This window comes from Zootoca vivipara, chromosome 2 (assembly GCF_965207765.1).
Source record: "Zootoca vivipara chromosome 2, rZooViv2.hap1.1, whole genome shotgun sequence".
Lineage (NCBI taxonomy): Eukaryota > Metazoa > Chordata > Lepidosauria > Squamata > Lacertidae > Zootoca > Zootoca vivipara.
Genome location: NC_142584.1, coordinates 830,637 through 854,397, shown reverse-complemented (window position 1 = coordinate 854,397; position 23,761 = coordinate 830,637). Strand labels below are relative to the sequence as shown.

Sequence of the window (23,761 nt, the reverse complement as noted above, 5' to 3'; positions counted from 1 at the left end):
TTTCAATACGACCCAGACAGCAGGAAAGTGCTTTAGCCTCAATACCTAAGGTATCAATGGAACTTAAATTAAGACTTATACAACAGAAAATAATATTTAGAATCTATTGGACTCCTTTACGGTTATATAAAAAAGGACTAGCTAAGATAGGTCTGTGTTAGAAATGTGGCAAGGACAATACCTCCATGAAACATATGTTTGAACATTGTTTCATGAACAGCACCAGGTTTTGGGAGAAAGTGCTGTGCATAAAAGTAAAATCTTTCAGCGGAGAATATTCTTTTGAATTATATATCTATTGTATGGAAATTAATGATATGGCAACGATAATGGATTCTATGCACCCTAATGGTAGCCAAGAGACTGATACTGATGAATTGGAAGAATAAAGATATGGCACCCTGTAAACAGTGGAGCGACAATATGACACTTGTTTGGATAAATAGAACAAAATCTGGAATGAGTTTATACAGAACATAACAGGCTATTAACATCTATAAAGGTATTAGGATAATAACATTATATCAATTTATATAAGAATGCATGGGAATATATTACATTTTTGTATATTTTTCTTTCTTATATGCACCTTTGTTTCCCCCCCTTCACTTCTCCTTTTCCCCCCTTTGTATGACTTTTTATATTGGAAATTATTTCAATTAAAATATTAATCTTTCTAGGAATACTGATCACCTCAAGCTGGCAAAAGATCAATCTGACACAAGGAGCGAGAAAAGACATAGCCACTTCCCACAGAAAATGTAAAACTCCGTTTATAGGGAGCCAGAAAGTGAGATTTTAAAAATCTATTAGAAATGCACCTCTCCTTTTCACACTCATTAAGCTCTTTAGCATACTTCATCTGATTTTCATTCTGCCTTATTAAAAATATAAAAAATATATAACTGTGCCTGAGGTGGCTTGAAGCAATAAAACATAGCATCTTCATCTTGATGAACCCACCACTGCAGCTATTAAAATGATAATTTAAAAATCCAATAATCGGCTGTTTCCCATAAAAATTAACTACAAAGGTTCTCATTAGCCATAGTATTGCCTTAATCATAATCAAATCCTATTCAGATAACTAGAGGAAGGCACGGGAACTAGCCACCCTCTAGGGCAGGCATCCCCAAACTGCGGCCCTCCAGATGTTTTGGCCTACAACTCCCATGATCCCTAGCTAACAGGACCAGTGGTCAGGGACGATGGGAATTGTAGTCCAAAACATCTGGAGGGCCGAAGTTTGGGGGTGCCTGCTCTAGGGGCACATAGCTAAAGCCCAGCTTGGGAGCCTGATCTGCCCCATCAAGCAATTTTTTCTCCCATCCTCACCAAATTCCACTGATTTTAGCATCAGAGTTCCAGAAAAATGTCTACTTCTGCTTCATTGACTATGCAAAAGCCTTTGACTGTGTCGATCACAGCAAACTATGGCAAGTTCTTAAAGAAATGGGAGTGCCTGATCACCTCATCTGTCTCCTGAGAAATCTCTATGTGGGACAAGAAGCTACAGTTAGAACTGGATATGGAACAAGTGATTGGTTCAAAATTGGGAAAGGAGTACGACAAGGTTGTATATTGTCTCCCTGCTTATTTAACTTGTATGCAGAATTCATCATGCGAAAGGCTGGACTAGATGAATCCCAAACCGGAATTAAGATTGCCGGAAGAAATCAATAACCTCAGGTATGCAGATGACACAACCTTGATGGCAGAAAGTGAGGAGGAATTAAAGAACCTTTTAATGAGGGTGAAAGAGGAGAGCGCAAAATATGGTCTGAAGCTCAACATCAAAAAAACCAAGATCATGGCCACTGGTCCCATCACCTCCTGGCAAATACAAGGGGAAGAAATGGAGGCAGTGAGAGATTTTACTTTCTTGGGCTCCTTGATCACTGCAGATGGTGACAGCAGTCACGAAATTAAAAGACGCCTGCTTCTTGGGAGAAAAGCAATGACAAACCTAGACAGCATCTTAAAAAGCAGAGACATCACCTTGCCGACAAAGGTCCGTATAGTTAAAGCTATGGTTTTCCCAGTAGTGATGTATGGAAGTGAGAGCTGGACCATAAAGAAGGCTGATCGCTGAAGAATTTATGCTTTTGAATTATGGTGCTGGAGGAGACTCTTGAGAGTCCCATGGACTGCTAGAAGATCAAACCTATCCATTCTGAAGGAAATCAGCCCTGAGTGCTCCCTGGAAGGACAGATCGTGAAGCTGAGGCTCCAATACTTTGGCCACCTCATGAGAAGAGAAGAATCCTTGGAAAAGACCTTGATGTTGGGAAAGATGGAGGGCACTAGGAGAAGGGGACGACAGAGGACGAGATGGTTGGACAGTGTTCTCGAAGCTACCAACATGAGTTTGACCAAACTGCGGGAGGCAGTGGAAGACAGGAGTGCCTGGTGTGCTATGGTCCATGGGGTCACGAAGAGTCGGACACGACTAAACGACTAAACAACAACAATCGCCTTAATCATAATCAAATCCAATTCAGATAACTAGAGGAAGGCACGGGAACTAGCCACCCTCTAGGGCAGGCATCCCCAAACTGCGGCCCTCCAGATGTTTTGGCCTACAACTCCCATGATCCCTAGCTAACAGGACCAGTGGTCAGGGACGATGGGAATTGTAATCCAAAACATCTGGAGGGCCGAAGTTTGGGGATGCCTGCTCTAGGGGCACATAGCTAAAGCCCAGCTTGGGAGCCTGATCTGCCCCATCAAGCAATTTTTTCTCCCATCCTCACCAAATTCCACTGATTTTAGCCTCAGCGACAGCAGCAACAGGGCATTTGTGGGTTGTTTTTTAAAAGTAGACTTAATGCTGTGGTGGGCAGAGTGCCCTGATGGGGATGCAAATTGCCCCATTCCTGGTCCCCAGATTGATCATGGGATGAGGAGAGAGAGAGTGACCTGCACAAATGTGTATGTGTGTGTGTGTGAGAGAGAGAGAGAGAGAGGTGGGGGGGGTGGATTGTTGGCCACACCCACCACTGGGATGTGGCCCTAGAGGGCTGACCAAAGAGTGAATGCCCCCCTTGGGCCAGAAACAGTTAGCCAGCCCCGCTCTGGGCCTTGCTCCTCTAGGTCATGCCTGAGCCACAAGGCACCTTGTTTGCTCCCTGCTGGCTCCAGTCCAGTGCCTCTCTCGATGTTGCTGGACTCCATCTCCCATCATTCCCGAGCATTGGCCATTCTGCCTGGGGGTGATGGGAGGTGGAGTCCAGCAACATCTGCAGGGCCAAGGTTCCCCATCCTTGCTATGTAGCCTTCTGCTTTCGCCATGCCTTCTGTTCCAGCTTCTGGGTCCCAGAATCTGAAAACTTGGCTTGACCTCCAGCTGATCTTGGCCTAAACTCCAAGGCCTCCTTGATGCTGAAGGCTCTTAGGAACATAAGAGGAGTCCTTTGGATCGGGCCAAAGGCCTCCTCTAGCCCAGCATGCAGTTCTCCCGGTGGTCAGCCAGATACCTGTGGACCAGCTGTGCTAGACTCTGAGACAACTTCTTGATGAAAGTGCTTGTCAGTGTCATAGATGCCACCCCTTCCCCATATTACTCACCAATGGAGTCAGGCACATGTTTCCCAGATGCATTCAGACAAAAGCTCAGGTTGATGCTGTTGACATGGGAGAAAGCAGGGGGAGCAATGAGCCACTGTAAGAAACCAGTGAAAGGCAGTGCAGTCCAGGGGGTAGAGGGTCAAATGTGAATGTGAATGCCCTGGGTTCAGATCCTTGCTCAGTCAGGGGCTCACCCACATCTCCACTACAGTAGAAGGACATTCTTTAAGGGCAAGAGTAGCCAACATGGTGCCTTCCGAATCCCATCAGCCCCAGCTGGAATGGCCAATGGGCTGGTGGGAGTTGTAGTCCTGAAACCTTGGTTATTCCTTGTTAAGGGCCTACCTCAAAGGATTGCTTGGGTGGTTAATCACTGTAAAGCACTATGGTGCTATAAAAAAAGGTTATCACTGCCAGGAAAGGAGGCTGGTGCTCTGGATAGGGTGCCTTCTGATGCAGCTGGAGTTGAAACACAACTTTGGGGGGGAGGGAGATAAGAGGAAATCCAGTGGCACACAGGAATGCCACATATTTAAAAAAGGGATGGCTATGGAGATAGGAATGATGTGCCAGGTTCTGTCAGGAAGGAAACAGGATGGGGCAGCAAAGGGCCTTGTCCCCAGGGACACAGGTGTTCCAAGGCTGCACAAACTGAAATGCAGAGAAGAGGGCAACAAAATGTACCTGGCCTGAGGGCAACTGTTCTAGGTGTGGAAAGGGGGCAGATTCTCTTGATGCAACAGTTGGAGTGGGGGGAGAGCAGCTCTAACATGTGATTGCGGGGTGGTGATGGTTGGGGTGTGCATTCCTGTCTGGATGACTCAGCCTCTCCTCTCAGCCATGTGGTCCCAGCTGGGTCACCAGCCTATTACAATCACCCATTCATAGTCAAGTTGGGCAGGTGGCCAGGGCAACCCCCACTTCTCTCCAGTTGCTGAGCAACTGAAAAACTCAGTTCATAAATACCCCCCCCCCCCGGCCCCTTTCATGGCTAGAGGATCAATACAGCCCCTTCTTAGCTGGAGCAAATCTGGAAGGCACATGTTATTTTTGTCACATGGAGACCACATGAAACCGACCTCCATTGTGACAGCTCATTTCACCTCTGCCATAAAATGTCACAAGAATCTCTGCTTCCTGGTTCCGCTTTGCCTGGAGCCATTGAATGAGTTAGTGCCAGCACGGAGGTAAGGGCTCCTAGGGGTTTGTTTATGCAGGAGCCTGCGAATGAGGTTCCATGTGGTCAGAAGCCTCTAGGTAACAGTAGCAGCTCTTTGGTTATGACGGCTGCTACAAGCACCCACAGGGGGGCTTCCTTCCAGCTCCCAGCAGTGCTGCCCACTAATATGTAGATCCATGGACATTGTTTTTTGAAAAGAACAGCCCCCCCCCCCCACATTTTAAGCGTTTCTGGGATTTTACAAACTGTTGGGTTTTTAAACACTCCTACAGTAGCACACCATTAAAAAAAAAAGCAGACACCAGGATGCACATGCTAGTGCAGGTTTAATAGTAAAAGGCCTCCTTTTACACTATTAAGACTCAGTAAGACTCCCTTACTGAGAGATAAGCCCCAGCACTGATCTCAGATGGGTCTAACAGTCACAGCTCTCTTAGGGCTTGTCTCCATGGGACTCTTTCTCCCATAGGGTAAAACCAGAAAGCATCCTGGTGAGAGGTGGGGAGCTTTCGCCCATGATACTCCTTTACTCTGTGTGGAAATACACTGCTTTTGAAATGGCTTACCTGCCACAGGAACATAGGAAGCTACCTGACACAAAATCAGGCCACACCCCCTCGCAGTGTGGTCTACTCTGACCAGCAGAAGCCTATTTCAGAGTTTCGCACAGGGCTCTATCCCAGTCCTACCAGGAGATACTGGGGGTTGAACATGGGACCTTTGGTGTGCAGAGCATGTGCTCTACCACTGAGCTATGGTCCTTCCCTATGGCTTGCACCAGAAGACTGGGAATTGTAGCTCAGAATAAGGCCAACAGAGCTACAGTTGCCACCGTCACTTGGGGACCATCAGGGCTGTACATTCCACTGTGGTTTCCTTCCAACATCACTCACCAAGCAACGGGCGTTCCGGTGCCCTCTAAGGTGCAAGCTCGCTCCTCAGGGTTAAACATGGTGGGGAAGATGCTGAGAGTGGCGCTTGCATGAACAATGGGGCGGCCCCTGTGAAGGTAGGCAAGAGAGGGAGGGAGGGAGGGAGGGAGGGAGGGAGGGAGGGAGAGAGAGAGAGAGAGAGAGAGAGAGAGAGAGAGAGAAATAACTGTGATGTGTTTACCATTTCACCTGTCTTTCTGAACCTTTCAAACTCTCCTCTCCCAAATCGAGGGGTGGGGAGATGCATTTGTCTGCATCCCCATCCACAACCCCTATGCTCAGTGCCTACCTGTAAACCAGGGCTGTGTCCATTCCAAAGGCTCCCACAATCAGATCTGCAGGGTGGAGAGAGAGAGAAAGTAGCAGATAGGCAAGAAGCCCTATCTCGTTGCAGATTTTGATACTGTTTTCCAGGGGTTGGTTTCAAAAGAGAAACTTAGCTCAAAGCCGCTTGTGTGCCGCATTCTTTTGGCCTGGAATGCCCCCCCCCCCCGGCGTATTGTTTCTCAGTGGTTATGGGGAAAACCACTTAGCACATGCTCAGAGGCAGCCTCTTTGATTGCTCTTCCTTTCAAAGCCCTCTGAGATCAACAGCTGCATGGTTAGGGGCAGATAATGTTCTAATGCCCAAGTTTGGGGAAGATTAGTATCAATGGACCACTTGAACTTCTACAAGAGTGGTAGCCTCCTTGCATGACTACGGCCCTTCAAGTGAGAGTCTCTTTGGAGACCTGATCTTAAATGCTCATTATAAAGTGGGTGTTTATAAATGCCATTGCAGAGGGCTTTTGCAATATCACTGGGACACTTCCTTGTTTTCACTCTGCCATTGAGAGCATCCTGGGGGTTGCCTCCCCGAAGACCAATATTTATACTGGCTGTTAACATGCTCCTTAGGATACAAGATGCCCAAACTGGCTGTTGGATTATCTGATCAATCATCAGGAATATAATAATTCCCTCTATTTCCAACATTCAGGGTTTGAGCGGCGCTGCCTACAGAGCCAAAATGGCACCAAAGTGGTATCAGGAGCACAAAATCTTAAAATAAAAACCACTAAAGCTGTAAGAAACCTCAGACAGTTCAGTGAAGACTGAGCATGCCCGATGGCCACAGAATGCTGACTATTTCAGAAGGGGGTGGAATGGGAACCCGGGTGGGAGGAATGGAGCATGGAGCATCCTAGAGAGCATGGCTGGCTGGCTGATACAGTGAACAGGAGCACTCCATGTGGCAACCTTTTCTTGCAGATCCCACTTGTGTACTGTATAGTATTTGGGCTTCCTTAAGCTGTTAAGCAATTGCACAGAGAACCATATTGCCTCCTTACTGGGGTCAGGCAACAGAGTGCCCTCCAGATGTTGCTGGACGATGAGTCCCATCATCCCTGGCCAATGCCATTGGGTGACACTGGCTGAGGCTGTTGGGGACTTGGGAGTCCAACAACCTCTGGAGGGCACCACACTGGCTAAACTTGCTCTATAGGATAAAGAGTTTGCTGGGGCCCCTTTAGATTTCTGCCTTTAGCTAGAGAGAGCTGGGACCGAACCTGGGACCTCATCCATGCAAAGCTACCAAAGATAAGCTATGGCTCTTTGATGCTTCAGATGCCCCATTGCAGCCTTTCTTGTGATTTCACACTCAGTCCTCACCTGGGTAGCCATTTCCATCCAGGTCCTTAGCCCCACGCATGGAGAAGCCAAAGAAGTCTGGAGTCTGGCCAGCTGGCCAGTGGCCCTGTAACACCTGAGAAGGCTTGGGGTTCAGTCCGCCAGGCTGGCCATTGTACACATAGACCATGCCTTGCTGCTCCTTGCCACCAAACGGGGCCCCAATGGCCACATCTGCAGGAAAAAAAATTCCAGCGTCAGCATTCATTCAGGTATTTGACAAGGCGGAGATGCCACTCGATCCACAAACACCTCTTAAGTGGCTGGCATGAAACAGGTGCAGGCGAACTTTGGCCCTCCAGATGCTCTTGGAGTTGAACTTCCAGCTGCCCCAGCAAACATGGGCAATGGTCAGGATGATGGGAGTTGGGAGTCCAGCAACCACGGGAGGGCCAAAGGTTCCCCACCCTTGACATTAAACAAAACAAAATACTCATTTAAAGAAATGCCCATGTGTTGAAAGCAAGTTGGCCTAAAACATTTCAAAACAGAAGTAAAACCAGCAGTTTTTTTTTTTAAAAAGACATAACAAAGCACAATTACCTGTTAAAAACAACATGTCAAATGCCCATGTCTGGGCAGGCTTGTTTAAAGAAAAGAATTTTTAGCAGGGGTAAAAAAAAAAAGCAATGCAGTGACAACTGGAATAAAGCAAAAAGGACAGACTAACCACCATCGATAAGGAAAGGCACCAGTTCTTCCTATTTGCTTGAGACTGTTGTCATGCTAGCGCCCTTGAGCAAATGCACAGCCAGCTGTGACTGAGAGAGGGGTGGTAGTTAGGTGGCCAGAGGGGAACTGCCATCACCACTGCTGAGCTGCGAGCTGAGCTGAGGGGGAGGCCAGAAAGGCTGAGAAAGAGGAGGGCGCACTGGGTTATAACCTCCAGAACTGGAAGTACAGTGGTACCTCTACTTACGAATTTAATGTGTTCCGAACACACATTTGTAAGTCGAAAAAAATTGTAAGTCAAATCCCATAGGAATGCATTGAGAGAAAAAAATCGTAAGTCGAAGCAACCCTATCTAAACATTCGTAAGTAGAAAAAATCCTATCTAAACTGCATCCAAGATGGCGGACGGAGCTCCATTTGTAAGTAGAAAAATTTGTAAGTAGAGTTATTTGTAAGTAGAGGTACCACTGTAGTTATATTGCTGGCATCTGTCTGCCTCAAGAGACAATGGAGTGCACCTCCAGGGGTGAAGTCAAACTACTGTATTTGTTGTTGTTGTTTAGTTGTGTCCGACTCTTCGTGACCCCATGGACCATAGCACGCCAGGCACTCCTGTCTTCCACTGCCTCCCGCAGTTTGGTCAGACTCATGTTGGTAGCTTCGAGAACATTGTCCAACCATCTTGTCCTCTGTCGTCCCCTTCTCCTAGTGCCCTCCATCTTTCCCAACATCAGGGTCTTTTCCAGGGAGTCTTCTCTTCTCATGAGGTGGCCAAAGTATTGGAGCCTCAGCTTCACGATCTGTCCTTCCAGTGAGCACTCAGGGCTGATTTCCTTAAGAATGGATAGGTTTGATCTTCTTGCAGTCCATGCGACACTCAAGAGTCTCCTCCAGCACCATAATTCAAAAGCATCAATTCTTCGGCGATCAGCCTTCTTTATGGTCCAGCTCTCACACACCACTACTGGGAAAACCATAGCTTTAACTATACAGACCTTTGTCGGCAAGGTGATGTCTCTGCTTTTTAAGATGCTGTCTAGGTTTGTCATTGCTTTTCTCCCAAGAAGCAGGCGTCTTTTAATTTCGTGACTGCTGTCACCATCTGCAGTGATCATGGAACCCAAGAAAGTAAAATCTCTCACTGCCTCCATTTCTTCCCCTTCTATTTGCCAGGATGTGATGGGACCAGTGGCCATGATCTTGGTTTTTTTGATGTTGAGCTTCAGACCATATTTTGCGCTCTCCTCTTTCACCCTCATTAAAAGGTTCTTTAATTCCTCCTCACTTTCTGCCATCAAGGTTGTGTCATCTGTGTATCTGAGGTTGTTGATATTTATTCCGGCAATCTACTGCATTAGCAGCACTGAAATGACCTCCCCAGGGTGCAAGCCTGGGCAGTGTGTATGGAGGTCCTGGGCTGCCCAGACATGGCCCCACTCTCAGCCTCACTGATGTGGTCTAAACAAAAGCAGAGCCCAGAGTTTGGCACCAGCTGGGCTGCAGGAGACTCCATTTGTGTAGTTTTTAATCCTTAGCCTTTTCTTCTCCCGAAGATACCCCACAAGGCAGCGGAGGTTTAGGACCAGAGTGCTCCTTCTTCCTATGTGGATGAACCCCACCTGCCCCTCACTTCCCTCAACAGCACATGCAGAAACTGTTTTCTTGACTGTTGGACCCACTCTTGGTCTTGCCCACTCATTCCACCAGACAGTGGGACAGTAAGGTAAATTGAGTTGCTGGACTTAGTCCTACAGAGCGCCCCCCCCATCCCTCCCCACTTTAGATGGTAAAGTGTCTTACTTCACTTCTCTCAAAAAGGAGCCCAACTGCATTAAGGGACCCTCCTTCTCACTCTGCTGAGTTGTCTCCCAAATTCCCCAGGCTGCCTCCATTAGTACTCTAACCAAAAACCACACTGAGAACCAATATGGTATAGTGATTAATGTGTCAGACCAGGGACTGGAAGACCAGGGTTCAAATTGCAACTCAGCCATGAAGCTCGCTGAATGACCTTGGGCCCGACACTGTCTCTCAGCCTGACCCACCTTGCAGGGTTGTTCTGAGGACACAAAGAGGAGGGGGAACCAGGTATGCCACCTTGAGCTCCTTGGAGGAAAGGTGGGGAATAATGTAATAAAAATACATAGTAACCTCTTCTCACTCCACACCCTCATCCCCCTAACTCCTGTGCCCAGGGAACCCCAGTACAGGAGCTCAGAAATGGTTTCACAGGGTTTCTACACAAGAGGGCACACTCAGCTCCAATTAGTTTTAATTTTTGCTGTCTTTTCTCTCTGAGTTAAAAGGTAAGAGAAAAGGAAATATTTTAACACAATAAATTAAAACAATGGAGAAGAAGAAAAGCATCAGGCCTTAGCCATCTCTCTTGTGCAGGACTGTAGCAGAAACCAGGAATTTCAGTACCTGTTTCAAGGTGTGCCCAGATATACATAGCACAATGCAAACGTGCAGTATGAACCTCATCCAGCAGATGGCAGCAAAATCACATGTAGGGTTTTCCTGTTCGGCCACATACACAAATATGGGTCACATTGGGCTGTGATCAGAATCCAGACCAGGGGTCCCCAGACTTACCCGCCTTCGGGCGGGCCGGAGGGCGGGGGAGTGCGCGCGCAGTGGGCCGGAGGGTGGGGGAGCGCGCGCCAGTGCGCATGCGCACACCCATTTACTGGCGCGGTGGCGCGCTTCCAGGCCGGAAAAATCGCCGAAAATTGTTTGTGCGCATGCGTATGGGCCTCCCCCGACCCGGAAGTGTACCTCCCCGCCCCGGAAGTGCACCGGAAATGACCTCTTCTGGGTCGGGAGAGGCCCATACTCATGCGCAGAAACAATTTTCGGCAATTTTTTTCAGGTCTGGAAGTGCGCCGCCGCGTGGCACACCACAAGAGCAGGCGGTGGCAGCAGGCGGCAGGGGTCGTCGCGGGCCAGATTGGGAGGCCAATTGGGCCACATCTGGCCCGGGGGCCGTAGTCTGGGGACCCCTGATCCAGACCTTGCTCATAAATGTATTCTGAAAGGGCAGAAGGAATCACTGCTCTTTAGTGATTTTGTAGCCCCTCTGATTTGCCTATGACGTTAAAGGAAAACTAATCTACTGTGTGATATCTTGAGTATGCACACTATGTCTAGGGCGGGGGAACCAAATCAGACACACATATTTTGCTGAACCGATTGCTGCCTCCTCTTTCAATGTACCACATTAAACTTGATCCCCACTTTGCTTTGTTATTTTGTGGGACACTTGTCTGGCTGGTTCAAGAGGGTTCCCTAATGGGAGCCTATGTTGCAGGGGGAGTCGATCACCTATAACAGCTGAGTAGAGAAAAGGGGAATTCAGTAATTGCACACTGGTTTGAACAGGTGCCCTTGCCTAAATTATCTCATCTACACAACCGTTAAAGGTACATGAGCTCAAATGTCGAAATGATGAGCTTGACGCTTCTGAACTTTTAGTTATATAATGGCTCATAAGATCAGGACTCTGCAAATTCAAAACTACATCCCAGGGCTTGCCAGTATGCTGCAAGAAAGCAAACAAATTAAAGCTGTGGCTCTCCAGATGCAGTTGGACCACAATGCTACTGTGCTGCTGCATCAGGTGGGATGAGATTGTCCAGTCCCATTTCCAAAGGGCTGCCTGTTGCATCGCTGTGCAAACTACTGCTCTCCACTGGCCTCCTTCCATTCAGGATGCATGCCTTGAACGATGCAACATGCAGATGCAGTTTGGGAGTGGGCAGGCATTGATTGGAGTGTGCTTCCAATTTTTACTCATAAGAAAGAAAACCCAAAATCAACCAGAGTACCTTAACCTCAGCTATGAAAAATCTGGGAAGGGCGGGAGAACTGTTTTGAGTGGAACAGGGACCTGCCATCAATGTCTGTGTCGCATTGTGAAATAAAGGGAGGCTAGAACTAACAAGCAGTTGGTTAATCCTGCTGTCAAAGCGAAAAAGCTCAAGAAAGAGCAGACATTTAGCAACAGCAATAAAATGAAAATGTCCTCATGGGTGCTCACATTTTGCAAGAAAATTGTTAGGAACTTTTGCCGAAAGGTGGGATGCAAATATTGTCAAAGATCCCTACCATTGTAGCCGTCCTGGTCAAGGTCCCCCAGGGGAGCGATAGCACTGCCAAAGCGACCAAATTCTTGGTGACCAGTAAGTGCGGCCGACGCCACTGGCTCCATGCCATACAGCTGTTGCAGGAAGATGTAGACTCTGCCCACCTCCTGCACGCGACCGTCTTCTGTTTTTTCCATATACAAGGGGGCACCAATCAGGAGGTCATCTAGGCTGCAGTGGGAGGAGAAAGAGCAAGAGCCTTAAAATCACCAACTCTGGATCCAAAAGAGCTCACTGTCGGGGTCAGGCCCGTCTTAACCACATTGAGTGCCGTGGCACAAAGGTCCCTCCGCCGCTGCCCCACCAACTCACCGCGGATGCAGAGGATGGACATGGCATGGGTGGGCCGGGCGCTGAGGGTGGGCCGGGCTCAGGGGCGCCGCAGTGGGTGGGCCAGGCTGCCTGGTTGTCCTCCAGGGCACTGGCGCTGCCTCCTCCTGCGCGGAGGACTCTGCTGGGGGGGGCGGTGTCCTCCTCATGCCCCCGACCCGCCAGGCTGAGGCCGAGACTCGAACCCACGGCGGGCGGGAGGGAGGGAGGCAAGGAGCAGGGCTAGCGGGAGGGCGTCCGGGCTGTCTGGTGGGCGCAGCACGGCACCCCCTGGTGGCCCGACGCCCCCTGGCGGCCCGACGCCCTGGCGCATTGCGCCACCCACCCAGCCTTGCCTTAGGGCCGGCCCTGGTCGGGCTTCAGAGAAGCGCTAGTGGAAGTGGGAGAGCAGCAGGGTCTAGAGGCACATAGCCCCCCTCCTGAACCACGGCCAGAGTATCTCCATGGGGTCTGCACTGCCCCTTCCCTCTTCTATCCATGGCAACTCTCTGCTCTGCTTCCTAGACAGAGCCCACCTGATGTTCACCAAAACTCAAACTTAGTCAAACATTCCCACAGCTTCTTCTAGTGTAGATGAAAGCCTCCCTCCCTCCCTCTCTCTCTCACACACACAACTAGTGACTGTGGTCACCCTTCCTCAACACTCACCTGTCACCATTGAGATCAGTGGCAGCCACAGCATAGCCAAAATAGGCAGCCATCTGTTGAGGGAAATGACAGGCAGCTGGTGAGGCTGAAGGATGTCAACATCGGGCAGGCAAGGCATCCTGCAATCGTGACAGACTGTCTGCTCAGGGCGGGACTCTTGACTCCCCATAGACCACTCCCCACATTCCCCTCAGAATCCAGGCCACATCGGCATTGTACATTGAAAGCATCTTCATGGCCCCTTAAGCAACCATGGCTTCCCCCAAAGAATCCTGGGAGGTGCGTTTGTTAAGCAGGCCAAGAATTGCTAGGAAACCCCTGTTCCCCTCCCAGAGCTACAGTTCTCACAATGGAACTCTGGGAATTGTAGCCCTATGAGGGGAATCGGGACCTCCTGACAACTCGCAGCGCAAACTACACTGTTCAAAGTGGCATAATTCTGCTTTAAATGCATAGGGCAGACCCATCATGGTACCGGCACACCCCCAAGACAGGATAGTTCCTAAAATTCCTGGGGTTCTCCAGGGCAGCCTTCTCGCACTGGGAGCCCTCCAGGTGCTGTTGGACTACAACTCCCACCATCCCTGACTACCAGCTGTGCAACAACACTTCTGTTCAGACAGATAAGCACATACAGGGTATACGCCATACAAAAAACCAAATTGAACACCCTGCACCCAATCAATCCAAATCCTGCACTTTTGATATACTGAATCACAGCATAGACAAAGTCCTGTCTAAGGCCCCAGGTAGCCTGAAAGCTAGGTTTTTTTTCTGAGGGGGGGGGGAGGAAATGGAACTAGCAAACACAGTGGATCTTAGGAACCATCATGTTCTTTCTCCTGTCCATTCCTGGAATGAACCTCAGACCCTAACGCAGGTGTGGGCTGCAGGCGGCAACCTGAATGGCACCGTAAGGGATGGCAATGGAGCCTGGCTTGAGGGCTCTGGGGCATAGCCCAGCTGCGGCATCAAGACCCTCTTTCCTGGCTTCAGTGTGAACTGTGCAGCCATTTACCTGCTCTCCAGAAAAGTTGTACAGGGGCCGAATGTCACTTCCATTTAGAATTGTGACCTAGAAAGAAAGAAAGAAAGAAGAAAGGAAGAGAAAATAAGAGGTCTTCAGTCTCATGTTGCCTGATCCAGCCGGAATCCTCCACTAAGGCACTGCTGGATTACAATTCCCATAATCCCCAGGCAGGACGGCCAATGGCCAGGGATGAAGGGAGTCTTCGTTCATCAATACTCAAGGGACTCAGCTTGGGGAAGGCTTTTTGTGGTGAGGGAGCCAGCCCAACTTCTCCTGACAGGAATGAAAGGGGAAACTAGGAGTCTTTGCTCCCAAGAGTTTCTCTTCTGGCCACGTACTCATTCTCCTTCCACAGCTGGGGAGTCCTGACTACCAAAATAGAAACCTTTTCTTTAAATAATACTAATAATTTATTCAAATCACCGTAATTAATTGCACTTATCACTAGGACATTTTTTTTCTTCCTTCATCCACATAGGCAGTTTTTCACAGACACTGGTAGTACTTATATATGTGTGTGCATGAGCTCATGTATATGTTATATATGTGTGCATGATTAGAATATTGTGGAGTCGTCAGTCAGTTTAATGATTGCTTGTAATTAATTTGATTGATTGATTGACTGACTGACTGTATTGCTATACACTGCCCTGATATTTTATGAGAGGGCAGTATAGAAATACTATACTGTGGGGGAAGCCGGCCGGGAGAGAGAGAGAACAGCCCTGAGGTAAAAATATCTGTTTTGAGTCTGGATGCCTCCTGCAATACAGCCCCAAACTTAGAATGCAGAAGTAAACCTCACCCGAAGGCTCCCACAGGGTAGCAGAAAATGAGTTGGCGGGTGCCGTATTGTGGGAGCTTTGGGAGGAGGGTGCCCTAAGCACAACTTCTGCTCAAGGAGTAGGGGCTGAGGTTCCTCTCAGACTGCTCTGTGGGCGACTAAGAGTGTCACAGCAAGGTCACCAAGAGAAAGGCTGCCCCAGGAGGAAGGAAGCCACGTCACATGTTCGAGGCGAAGAAAATCGCAGCCCAAAGTAACCGCTGCAACAACATCATGGGGTTGGTTCTTGGCCGCAGCCAAACGGCCGCAGGGAAATCAGATTTGTTTGGTTTCGGGCCTGTTCACTTCCCTCATCTTTAGAAATGCACCTGTTACCATAGCAACCCACAGGGTCAACAACAAGCAAGCAGATGAGCGATGCACAATCAGGAGAGGGTGAGGAGGAGAGACAGGCTGGCATGTCATGTGTGAGGCAATGTCTTACTTTGAGCTCACTGTGAACTCGTGTGTCCCGTGTCAGGGAAAAGTCACAACAGCAAGGGATCGCGGGAGCCAAAGAACACACCCGCGTCTCAAGGTGGGGTGGCACCCACTTTTAACTGGCACCTTCCTGTGCGTGAGTGGGGCCCTCCACTAACCACACAGGAAGGGGAAATGCAAAGGGGCTACACCCAAAGCATACCTGTTGATGCCATGGCACCACAAAGCACCAGCACAGGACTGTTCCGGGGGGGCCTTTCTGCCTGGATGTGGCCAGACATGCCTCTCATGGAACTTCTGTGTTTGGGAAGGAGCAGTGGAGGCTGGTGCCCACTGGGATGGGTAGGGCAGAAGGCTGGCAGGCCAACAGTAGTTGGAGCCAGAGCACAAGGCTGGCAGAGCCACTAATTTTCATTCTGTCTCCACCCACCTCCCTCCTGAGCTCTACAGGGGCGACACTGAGACTAAGGAGAAAGCAGCTGCCACCCCTTGGACTGGTTGTAAGCAACAAGGCAGGCAGGTGGGGACTGGCTAGGGGCAGAGCCATAGCGTGGTTTGCCAGTGCCCGGGGTGTGCATGTGTGCATGCGCACGGGGTGTGTGAGGGTGCGCAGAGGATGAACGGAGCCTGCTGTGCCAGCCCAGCCCTTGCCGCTGGAGTGATCCCCCACCAGAGTCAAGAAGGGCCATGCTGTGCGGTCTGGATTCAGAGAGTCCTGCTAGCACAACAGGGTTTGCTTCCCTTCCCCAGTGCCCCCCCCCTAGTTGGCTTGGGGTCGGGATAACCCCCAGAAGGGGAGGTGGTTTCATCAGGCTGCACCAACAGAGCAGTTTCCTGAATGCTACTTTGAATTTCACCCTCTGGGTCTGGTCTCCTATCTATCTATTAGTAACCCAAGTAGAAAGGAGATAAAGAGTATTTCTCAGGCAGCCTTCAGTAACCTGCCTGCCAAACCTCCAGAGACTGCTGGACTCCACCTTCCATTGGTCAAAGCCAGCATCCTCAGGGATGATGGGAGTTGTAGTCTAGCTACATCCGAGGTTACCCGGTTGGGTTAGGCCAGTGTACTTCAGCCTCGGAGCCTCAGATGCTGTTAGACTACAACTCCCATCACCCCTAGTCAATGGCTAAACTGGCTGGGGATCCAACACAATCTGGGGAACCAAGGTTGAAGAGCACTGGGTTAGGCTAGCCAATGAAACTCCTCTGTTTCAGCCCTTGGAAAGTTTTTTTGGGGGAAGGTCCTTCCAGTTTGTGGATCAGCCATTAAAAAAGACTCAATGACTTATATCAGAAGTTGTTAAGAGAATGTTCCTGGTTATGAGCAGCAGAGGAGATCTAAGGAAGTTGTTCTTTTAAGATCCAAGCTGTGTAGCAATTTTTTAAATAAGCACTCTTGTATATTAGCTTGCAGTTGGAAGAACCTGAGGCAGCATCTTATGCACCCGGTGTGGATGGTGGGGGGGGGGCATCTGGAGCACTTTTACAGGAGTTCCTGACGACCCACCCGCCATCCACAAAAGGTCTGCTGCCAAATTCTGTGCTAGCCCCTAGAGCACATTTTCAAGGGAATTCTTGTATGACCAATGTTCCAGCTCCACAAAGCAGGCAGGGTTACAGTACACACAGAGAGTGGGGAGAAAGGAGGCACAGGTTTGGCTCTTACATATCCATAAGTCAGGTTTCCTTTAGGAACGCCAGCCACAAAGTCTGCAAAAGAGCAAAGGAACACAATGCAATCAGTGGCAGCAGGAGGCCGAACTACTGCAAGGACACTGTGAACAGCAGAATACGGCACCGATCATAGACTCTGGAAGAGTCCTCATGGGAGAAGAGGAAAATACATACATACTGTACAGTATGACCTTTAAGAAACCAGGTAATAATGCAGTGCGCTATTTACTAATCCCAAGCCCTTAATACGAGTCCCTGCCATGGGAAAAGGCGGGTTATAAATATATAATAATAATAATAATAATAATAATAATAATAATAATAATAATAACAACAACAACAACAACAACAACAACAACAACAATATGAACCCAAATCTCTCTCCTACTGCCCTCATAACTGCACTCTCATTTTGCAGGCCAATATTCCCTCCACAATTTAACAAAAAATAGAAATAAAGTTGTTATAATTTATTTGAAAATCTATTGTCTTGGGGGTGGGGGGTAGAATTATACAACATTTCGAAATCCTGACATGTGTGATTTTCTCCAAATGCAATGGAGGTATATATTTTTGGCACAAGGTACACATAAACCTGACAGTCACATGGAAGAGGGCGCAAGCTTGTTTTCTCCTTCCCTGGAGGGTAGGGCTTGTACCAACAGATTCAAGTTACAAGAAAGTGGACTCCGACCAAACATCAGGAAGAACACTTTGACAGTAAGAGCTGTTTGACGGTGAAATGGTTTTCCTCAGGAGGTTCTGGACTCTCCTTCCTTGAAGGCTTTTAAGGAGATTTTGGATGGCAGTCTCTCGTGGATGAGATTCCTGCATTGCAGGGGGGTGGACTAGAGGACCCTCTACTATTCTAGATTCTTTGCTCTCCAAAAACGATGCCCAGAAACCAGCCCTACCACCCATGCTGAAAGTATCTTCCCTTCCTAATAAGCCCATTGGTACCTTCAGTGTTGTCTCCGCTAAATTCACCAACTGCCACAGAGTAGCCTAGAGAGAGGGAAAGGAGAAACAGCATGATTAAGGGTTTGTGTGTGTGTGCATGCCATTCTACACCTACCAGGGCCATTTCCCAGCATGCCATGCGGTACCACAGGTTGCCATAGGTCAGGCATCCCCAACCTGCGGCCCTCCAGATGTTTTGGCCTACAACTCCCATGATCCCTAGCTAACAGCACCAGTGGTCAGGGAAGATGGGAAATGTAGTCCAAAACATCTGGAGGGCCGAAGTTTGGGGGTGCCTGCCATAGGTCCCTTAATGCCAACTAGTTAGTCAGCAATCTGGCCCCAGGCTGAACATCGCTAGGAGACAAAATCCTTCCCTGTGGAGGAGATGGGATAAGGACCCTTCTGGGTTTCTCTAAAGATAAGTGCATGTGGTCATTTTTGCAGGGAAATGTATAAGGACAGGCTGTGGCTCAGTGGCATTCAGAAGGCCCCAGGTTCAACCCCCCACATCTCCAGGTAAGACTAGGAAAGAGCCACCCCCCTTGAAATCTTGGAGTACAGCAGCCACTTGGTGCAGAGAATAGTGGACCAATAGTCTGACTCAGTAAAATGCAGCATCCTATGTTCCGAAGCGTCAGCAGGAGGTGAAGAAATTCTGTGACTAGGTTGAAATAAAGGACATGGTAACCATCATAGTGTGGTTACGCTGATGTAACCACATTCATCTGTTAAGTAAGATTAATTCCAGAGCATTTGGGGTATCCCAGGGTGTCCTTGCTGACTCTGATGAGATGCTTATGCATCATTCTGCTTATTATTTGTGAATCTGCACCCAGAGATATCAACACTCCCCATGAACACTACTCACCCCCACCTCATGGATGAAACAAGAGGTGAACTCAAGAACCCTGGATCTTGCAGAGATCTGCTGACTCTGAAGTTCAGGGAAACCTCTGATTCACTGCCCATTGACAAAGCTTGATCAGAGGCCACCCTTTTCTAACAGGGCCCAGATTTTGAACTGAGCAAGTGCTGAAGCACAGGGACCACCTGCTCAGCCCAACCATGAAGCACAGAATGGGCAAAGGCAACCAGCTCCCAGGAAGAAAATGCTGCCCTAAGGCAAGGATGAGAGAACCTGCAGCCTTCTAGGTGTTCAACTCCTCCTTAACCTGCACTTGCCGTCAATCAACAGCCTCTCCTGATCACTGCTCTTATTGTGGGGAAGGGATGGTAGGTCAACTGATAAGAGAGATAGGTTCTGATTGTATTTTAAAAGAATTTGTAAAATTTAAACACACACCACACACACACACACACACACACACACACACACACACACACACACTCCAACTCCTCCATCACTCCCAGGCTGCACAGCCAATGGTAATGAATGACAGGATTTCAGGACCCCACCTCTAGCACTGTCCTAAGACAACAACATTCTCTTTCTCGAACCCTTTCCTTCCATCCAGCACTCACCAAGGTAGCTGTCGTCAGCCTTGAAGTTAGCCTGACCCGTCTTGAGTTGCCCTCGGACCTCCAGGACTAAATAATCAGGGTCATATACCTCCACAATGGCATCCTGTGCTGCTGATATCACCTGGCCTGAAGGGAAAAGGGGGGGGTGGCAGTTAAGAGTGTTGGACTAGGAGCATACCTGCCAAGTTGCTGTCAGAGAAATAAGGGACCGGGGGAAATAGCAGACCGGAAGTAGCGCTGCCGCCATTTTGGAACTGGGCGGAGCATGCTCAGAAGTGACTTTTGATGCTGCTTTGCCCAGTTCCAAAATGGCCGCCACGCCAGAAGTCGCACTGCAGCCATTTTGGAACTGGGCAGAGTAGCATCAAAAGTCGCTTCTGAGCATGCTCCGCCCAGTTCCAAAATGGCCGCCGCACCAGAATAAACCAGGAAAAAACGAAAAAAAAATCTTTTTTTTCAGCTAGGAACAGCTGGAAAAACGGGGATTTCCCGGGGAAAACTGGAGACTTGGCAGCTATGACTAGGAGGCCAAAGGTCAGATCCCCCATTCCCTCAGGAAGCTCGCTGGGTGACTTTGGGCAAGTCGGCTACATCTCAGCCTAACTTACCTCACAGGGTTGGTGTGAGGATAAATTCATTTAGATAGGGTGGCATTCCGAAAAGCTATGCAAACACACAGCTCAGTCACTTCCATTAATTTCAGGAATGCTACTGTGAGTAAAACCTAGCCGAATCATTTCTAAACAGTCCTTCATCAAAAGAGATCTCAGGACAGTTTACATACATGGACACTTTTTAAAGAACATACTACATAATAAACACTGACAATAAAACCACAATAATAATAACAACATAACAACAGGAAGTTACAGGTAGGTAGCCGTGCTGTTCTGCCGTAGTCGAAACAAAATATATTTTTTATTTTGTTTCGACTATAACAACAGGAAGTTATTCTGCGTGCCACCTCTGGCTCCTTGGAAGAAAAGCAAAATAAACATTAAATGAATGAATGAATGAAGTTATCCTGAATTTGGGGAACAAGAAGGTGGGAGATAGGGGGAGAAATTGGGGGCACCATTAGCCCCATGTGCAAGGAATCTGAGACATTGACCAGCTTTATGGATATGCTGTGATTCCACAGGAACACAAAAAATAGCACTTCCTGGGAATCTCAGCTTTCATTTTCTTTTCCTAAAAGAAAAAAAGAAAAGAGAAGAGTATGTTGTTAGCCCCTATGGTTAAGAAGGTGCGTTTGAAAAGCAGGCGTTTGATCAGCTAAATAACTATATAAATCTCAATCAGCTGGACCAGTGAAATAATGATCAAATAAATATTGCCAAAATAGTAATATTTTTCATAATAGTAACAAAGAAGCTGGGAGGGGTCACCTTGCCAGTAATAGCTTCCGGGGCCACCAAGGAGAACACGTCCAGCCTGCCAAGACAATGAAAAACATTAGTTTTCCTTAGAGGTATGTGAGCCAGTTCACTTGACCTTTGCCTTGAGTTTTCCCCTTGTATCTTCACAAGTACCCTGTGAGGTTTGCTGGGCCAAGATATGGTAGCTGACCCACAATCACCCAGCCAGCTTTGTGGCTGTTTAGGGGATTTGAACGACTCCACTTCCTGTATCTGCCACATCACGCTCCCTCTTGACACCCACCCACTGACACCCCCATCACTTCACTCAGAGATCACCCTGGTCACATTGGGCCACCCTAAGCTCAGCACCCTCTCTCTTAGCAACCAGGATGTGACTCACAAAAGGCACACAGGAACCATCAATGATGCAATCAGAGGACACCTAAAAGCAGGGGCTTTAGGCACTGGACCAGTCTCAGGAGGGACCTGTTGGCAAGCCTCAGCTGAACATAGTTGAGGAGCTGTAAGACTGGCAGCAATACTCAAAATCATTTTTGCAATTGTCTTAGAAAATAATATTTTAGGTAACATTAGATCAGCTTTGTAGATCAGAAGTTACCAGCCTTTTAGCAGCCCTCTCATTCACCTGCATGGAGTCCCGGGTTGCCTAGGGTGACCAGGGGAGCGGTCAAGGACAAGGCTGATGTGGAATAGCCAGATGCCCACGGGTGATGCATGTATGTGCATAGGCTTGAGAGGGAAGGAATTCCCAAGCAGCACCCTGCAAACTCTCAGCACATCTTTCCCCTGTTCTATATAACCAGAGCACTACTAGCAAGGAAAACGAATCTTCCTGGGTGCACAGATGGAATGCGCATCATCTACTAGCAATGGCAGTCACATGTGTCCCATAGAGTTGGGTTGACAGGGAGGGGAAATAATTGGCCTTCTGCCCTTCAGAGGCTATTGGATTCCAATTCCCATCAGCCCCAGCCGGCATGGCTAAAGATGACGGGAGTTGTACTCCAGAAACCTATGGAGGGCAGCAGATTGGGGAAGGCTGACCTAAGCACAGGAGCATTTACCCATACAACGCATACAGTTCACCCTCCTGTGGGCTTCACAGGCTATACCGTTTTCCAGATTAGCCTTACAACTGGGGCTGCATCTACAGTGCCTGTTGTGTATCCGCAGCCAGCCACCCTCATGCCAAGGAGACGATCTCTGTCCCAACCCCCAAATACAGGACCCTGCACCATGTCACCCATGTTCTTGGCAGGGACAGAAACTCACCTTTGTGAATTCAGCACTAAAGCCACTTTGGCAATATCCTTGAAATCTGGCTCCGCCCTTTTCTGGCAGGAGAAAGAAAAACAAAAGGGGTGGGGGGTAGGGAATGGAAATTCAGAGGTGCTGGAAAAAGTTACAGTATAGAAGCTTGAGGATACAAGAGAGGATCGTGCCTTTTGCAGTCGAATTATTCATTGGCAATCTGAGTTTTTGAGTATGTTCTGGTAAGCTACAGATTTGCCTGTTGTGAATATTTATTCATATTTGCATGGCTAATAAATGTGTGGCACATAGTGGGGTAGAGGGCCCACTTGCAACCAGCATTCAAAATGATCCCTTCCAAATACAGGGTCCTACTTCCCTCACCCACCAAACTGAAGCCACCCTTTAATTGGAGCCAGAAAACACCAAAACAAAAAATATGCTATTAAAAATATCCCAGTCCATCAGAAGAAGAAGAAGAGTTTGGATTTGATATCCCTCTTTATCACTACCCGAAGGAGTCTCAAAGCGGCTAACATTCTCCTTTCCCTTCCTCTCCCACAACAAACACTCTGTGAGGTGAGTGGGGCTGAGAGACTTCAAAGAAGTGTGACTAGCCCAAGGTCACCCAGCAGCTGCATGTGGAGGAGCGGAGACTCGAACCCGGTTCACCAGATTACGAGTCTACCGCTCTTAACCACTACACCACACAGGCTTACAGCTGAATTATTGGAGAACCACCAGATCAGTGCACTTGGAGGAGAGAGAGAAGGGGGTTGAAATGCTTGCATTGACAGAATGATTGTGTGTGATGCTGATTCCTCCCCTAAATAAACTGTTCTGTCGGACAAGACATGAACAGGAAGCCAATATGCCTCAGGTTGTGACTAGCTCCTAACACCAGAACTGTTACAATAAAATCAATGATCCAGCCTTTCACCTCCAAAAACAACCCTCACAAAATATGGGCAACCAATACAGCATTAGAGCATGGGCAAAGTGCCATTTGCTTGATCACAGCCAAACTTTCAGGCATATACTTTAGAAGGAGTACTACAGCTGTGATGAGGCACCAGAGGTCCAGCAGGGAATCCCAGCCCTGAGCAGGGAAGAGGAATCCCTATTATTATTATTATTATTATTATTATTATTCATTCTCCATCAGCTGGAAAAGAGATAAACAACTATGACTTTCCGTTTTTAATGTCTGATGTTTTGTTGTGTTTTTAAAAAATATTCTGTTGGAAGCCACCCAAAGTGGCTGGGGCAACCCGATCAGAGGGTGGGGTACTTCTTCTGATGACATGTGAATTATCTACCAAGTACGGTCTCTGGAGACAGGAACAATCTTTTCCTTTGGCAAAGGGGGGGGGGGCGGCGTCTAGGCTTGTTCAGCATTCTCTTTCCACCACAGGCGCTTCTCCATTCAGGCAGGCGCCCCCTAGCCTAATTATGCTAATTATCAAGAGGCCACAGCAATTATTATTATTATTATTATTATTATTATTATTATTATTCCTTGGGAAAGGAATCTCCTCTTAAGAGAACACCTTGGCCCTAGGGAGCATA

At 48.3% G+C, this 23,761-nt stretch overlaps 1 protein-coding gene across 2 annotated transcripts in view; it reads right to left on the bottom strand.

The window, feature by feature from the left end:
* The window catches only part of ITGA5 (integrin subunit alpha 5), an 80,229-nt gene that overhangs the window by 18,602 nt on the left and 37,866 nt on the right, over positions 1-23,761 (bottom strand). For both annotated transcript variants that reach the window (XM_035101852.3, XM_035101846.3), the window contains exons 5-16: positions 22,214-22,275; positions 20,948-20,993; positions 19,560-19,685; positions 18,075-18,119; positions 17,107-17,150; positions 14,165-14,221; positions 13,147-13,199; positions 12,131-12,339; positions 7,333-7,524; positions 5,969-6,014; positions 5,641-5,748; positions 3,568-3,623 (exon numbers count right to left, since the gene is read on the bottom strand). In XM_035101852.3, the coding sequence (XP_034957743.3) occupies positions 3,568-3,623; positions 5,641-5,748; positions 5,969-6,014; positions 7,333-7,524; positions 12,131-12,339; positions 13,147-13,199; positions 14,165-14,221; positions 17,107-17,150; positions 18,075-18,119; positions 19,560-19,685; positions 20,948-20,993; positions 22,214-22,275 (1,044 nt within the window). The remainder of the gene's footprint in view (positions 1-3,567; positions 3,624-5,640; positions 5,749-5,968; positions 6,015-7,332; positions 7,525-12,130; positions 12,340-13,146; positions 13,200-14,164; positions 14,222-17,106; positions 17,151-18,074; positions 18,120-19,559; positions 19,686-20,947; positions 20,994-22,213; positions 22,276-23,761) is intronic.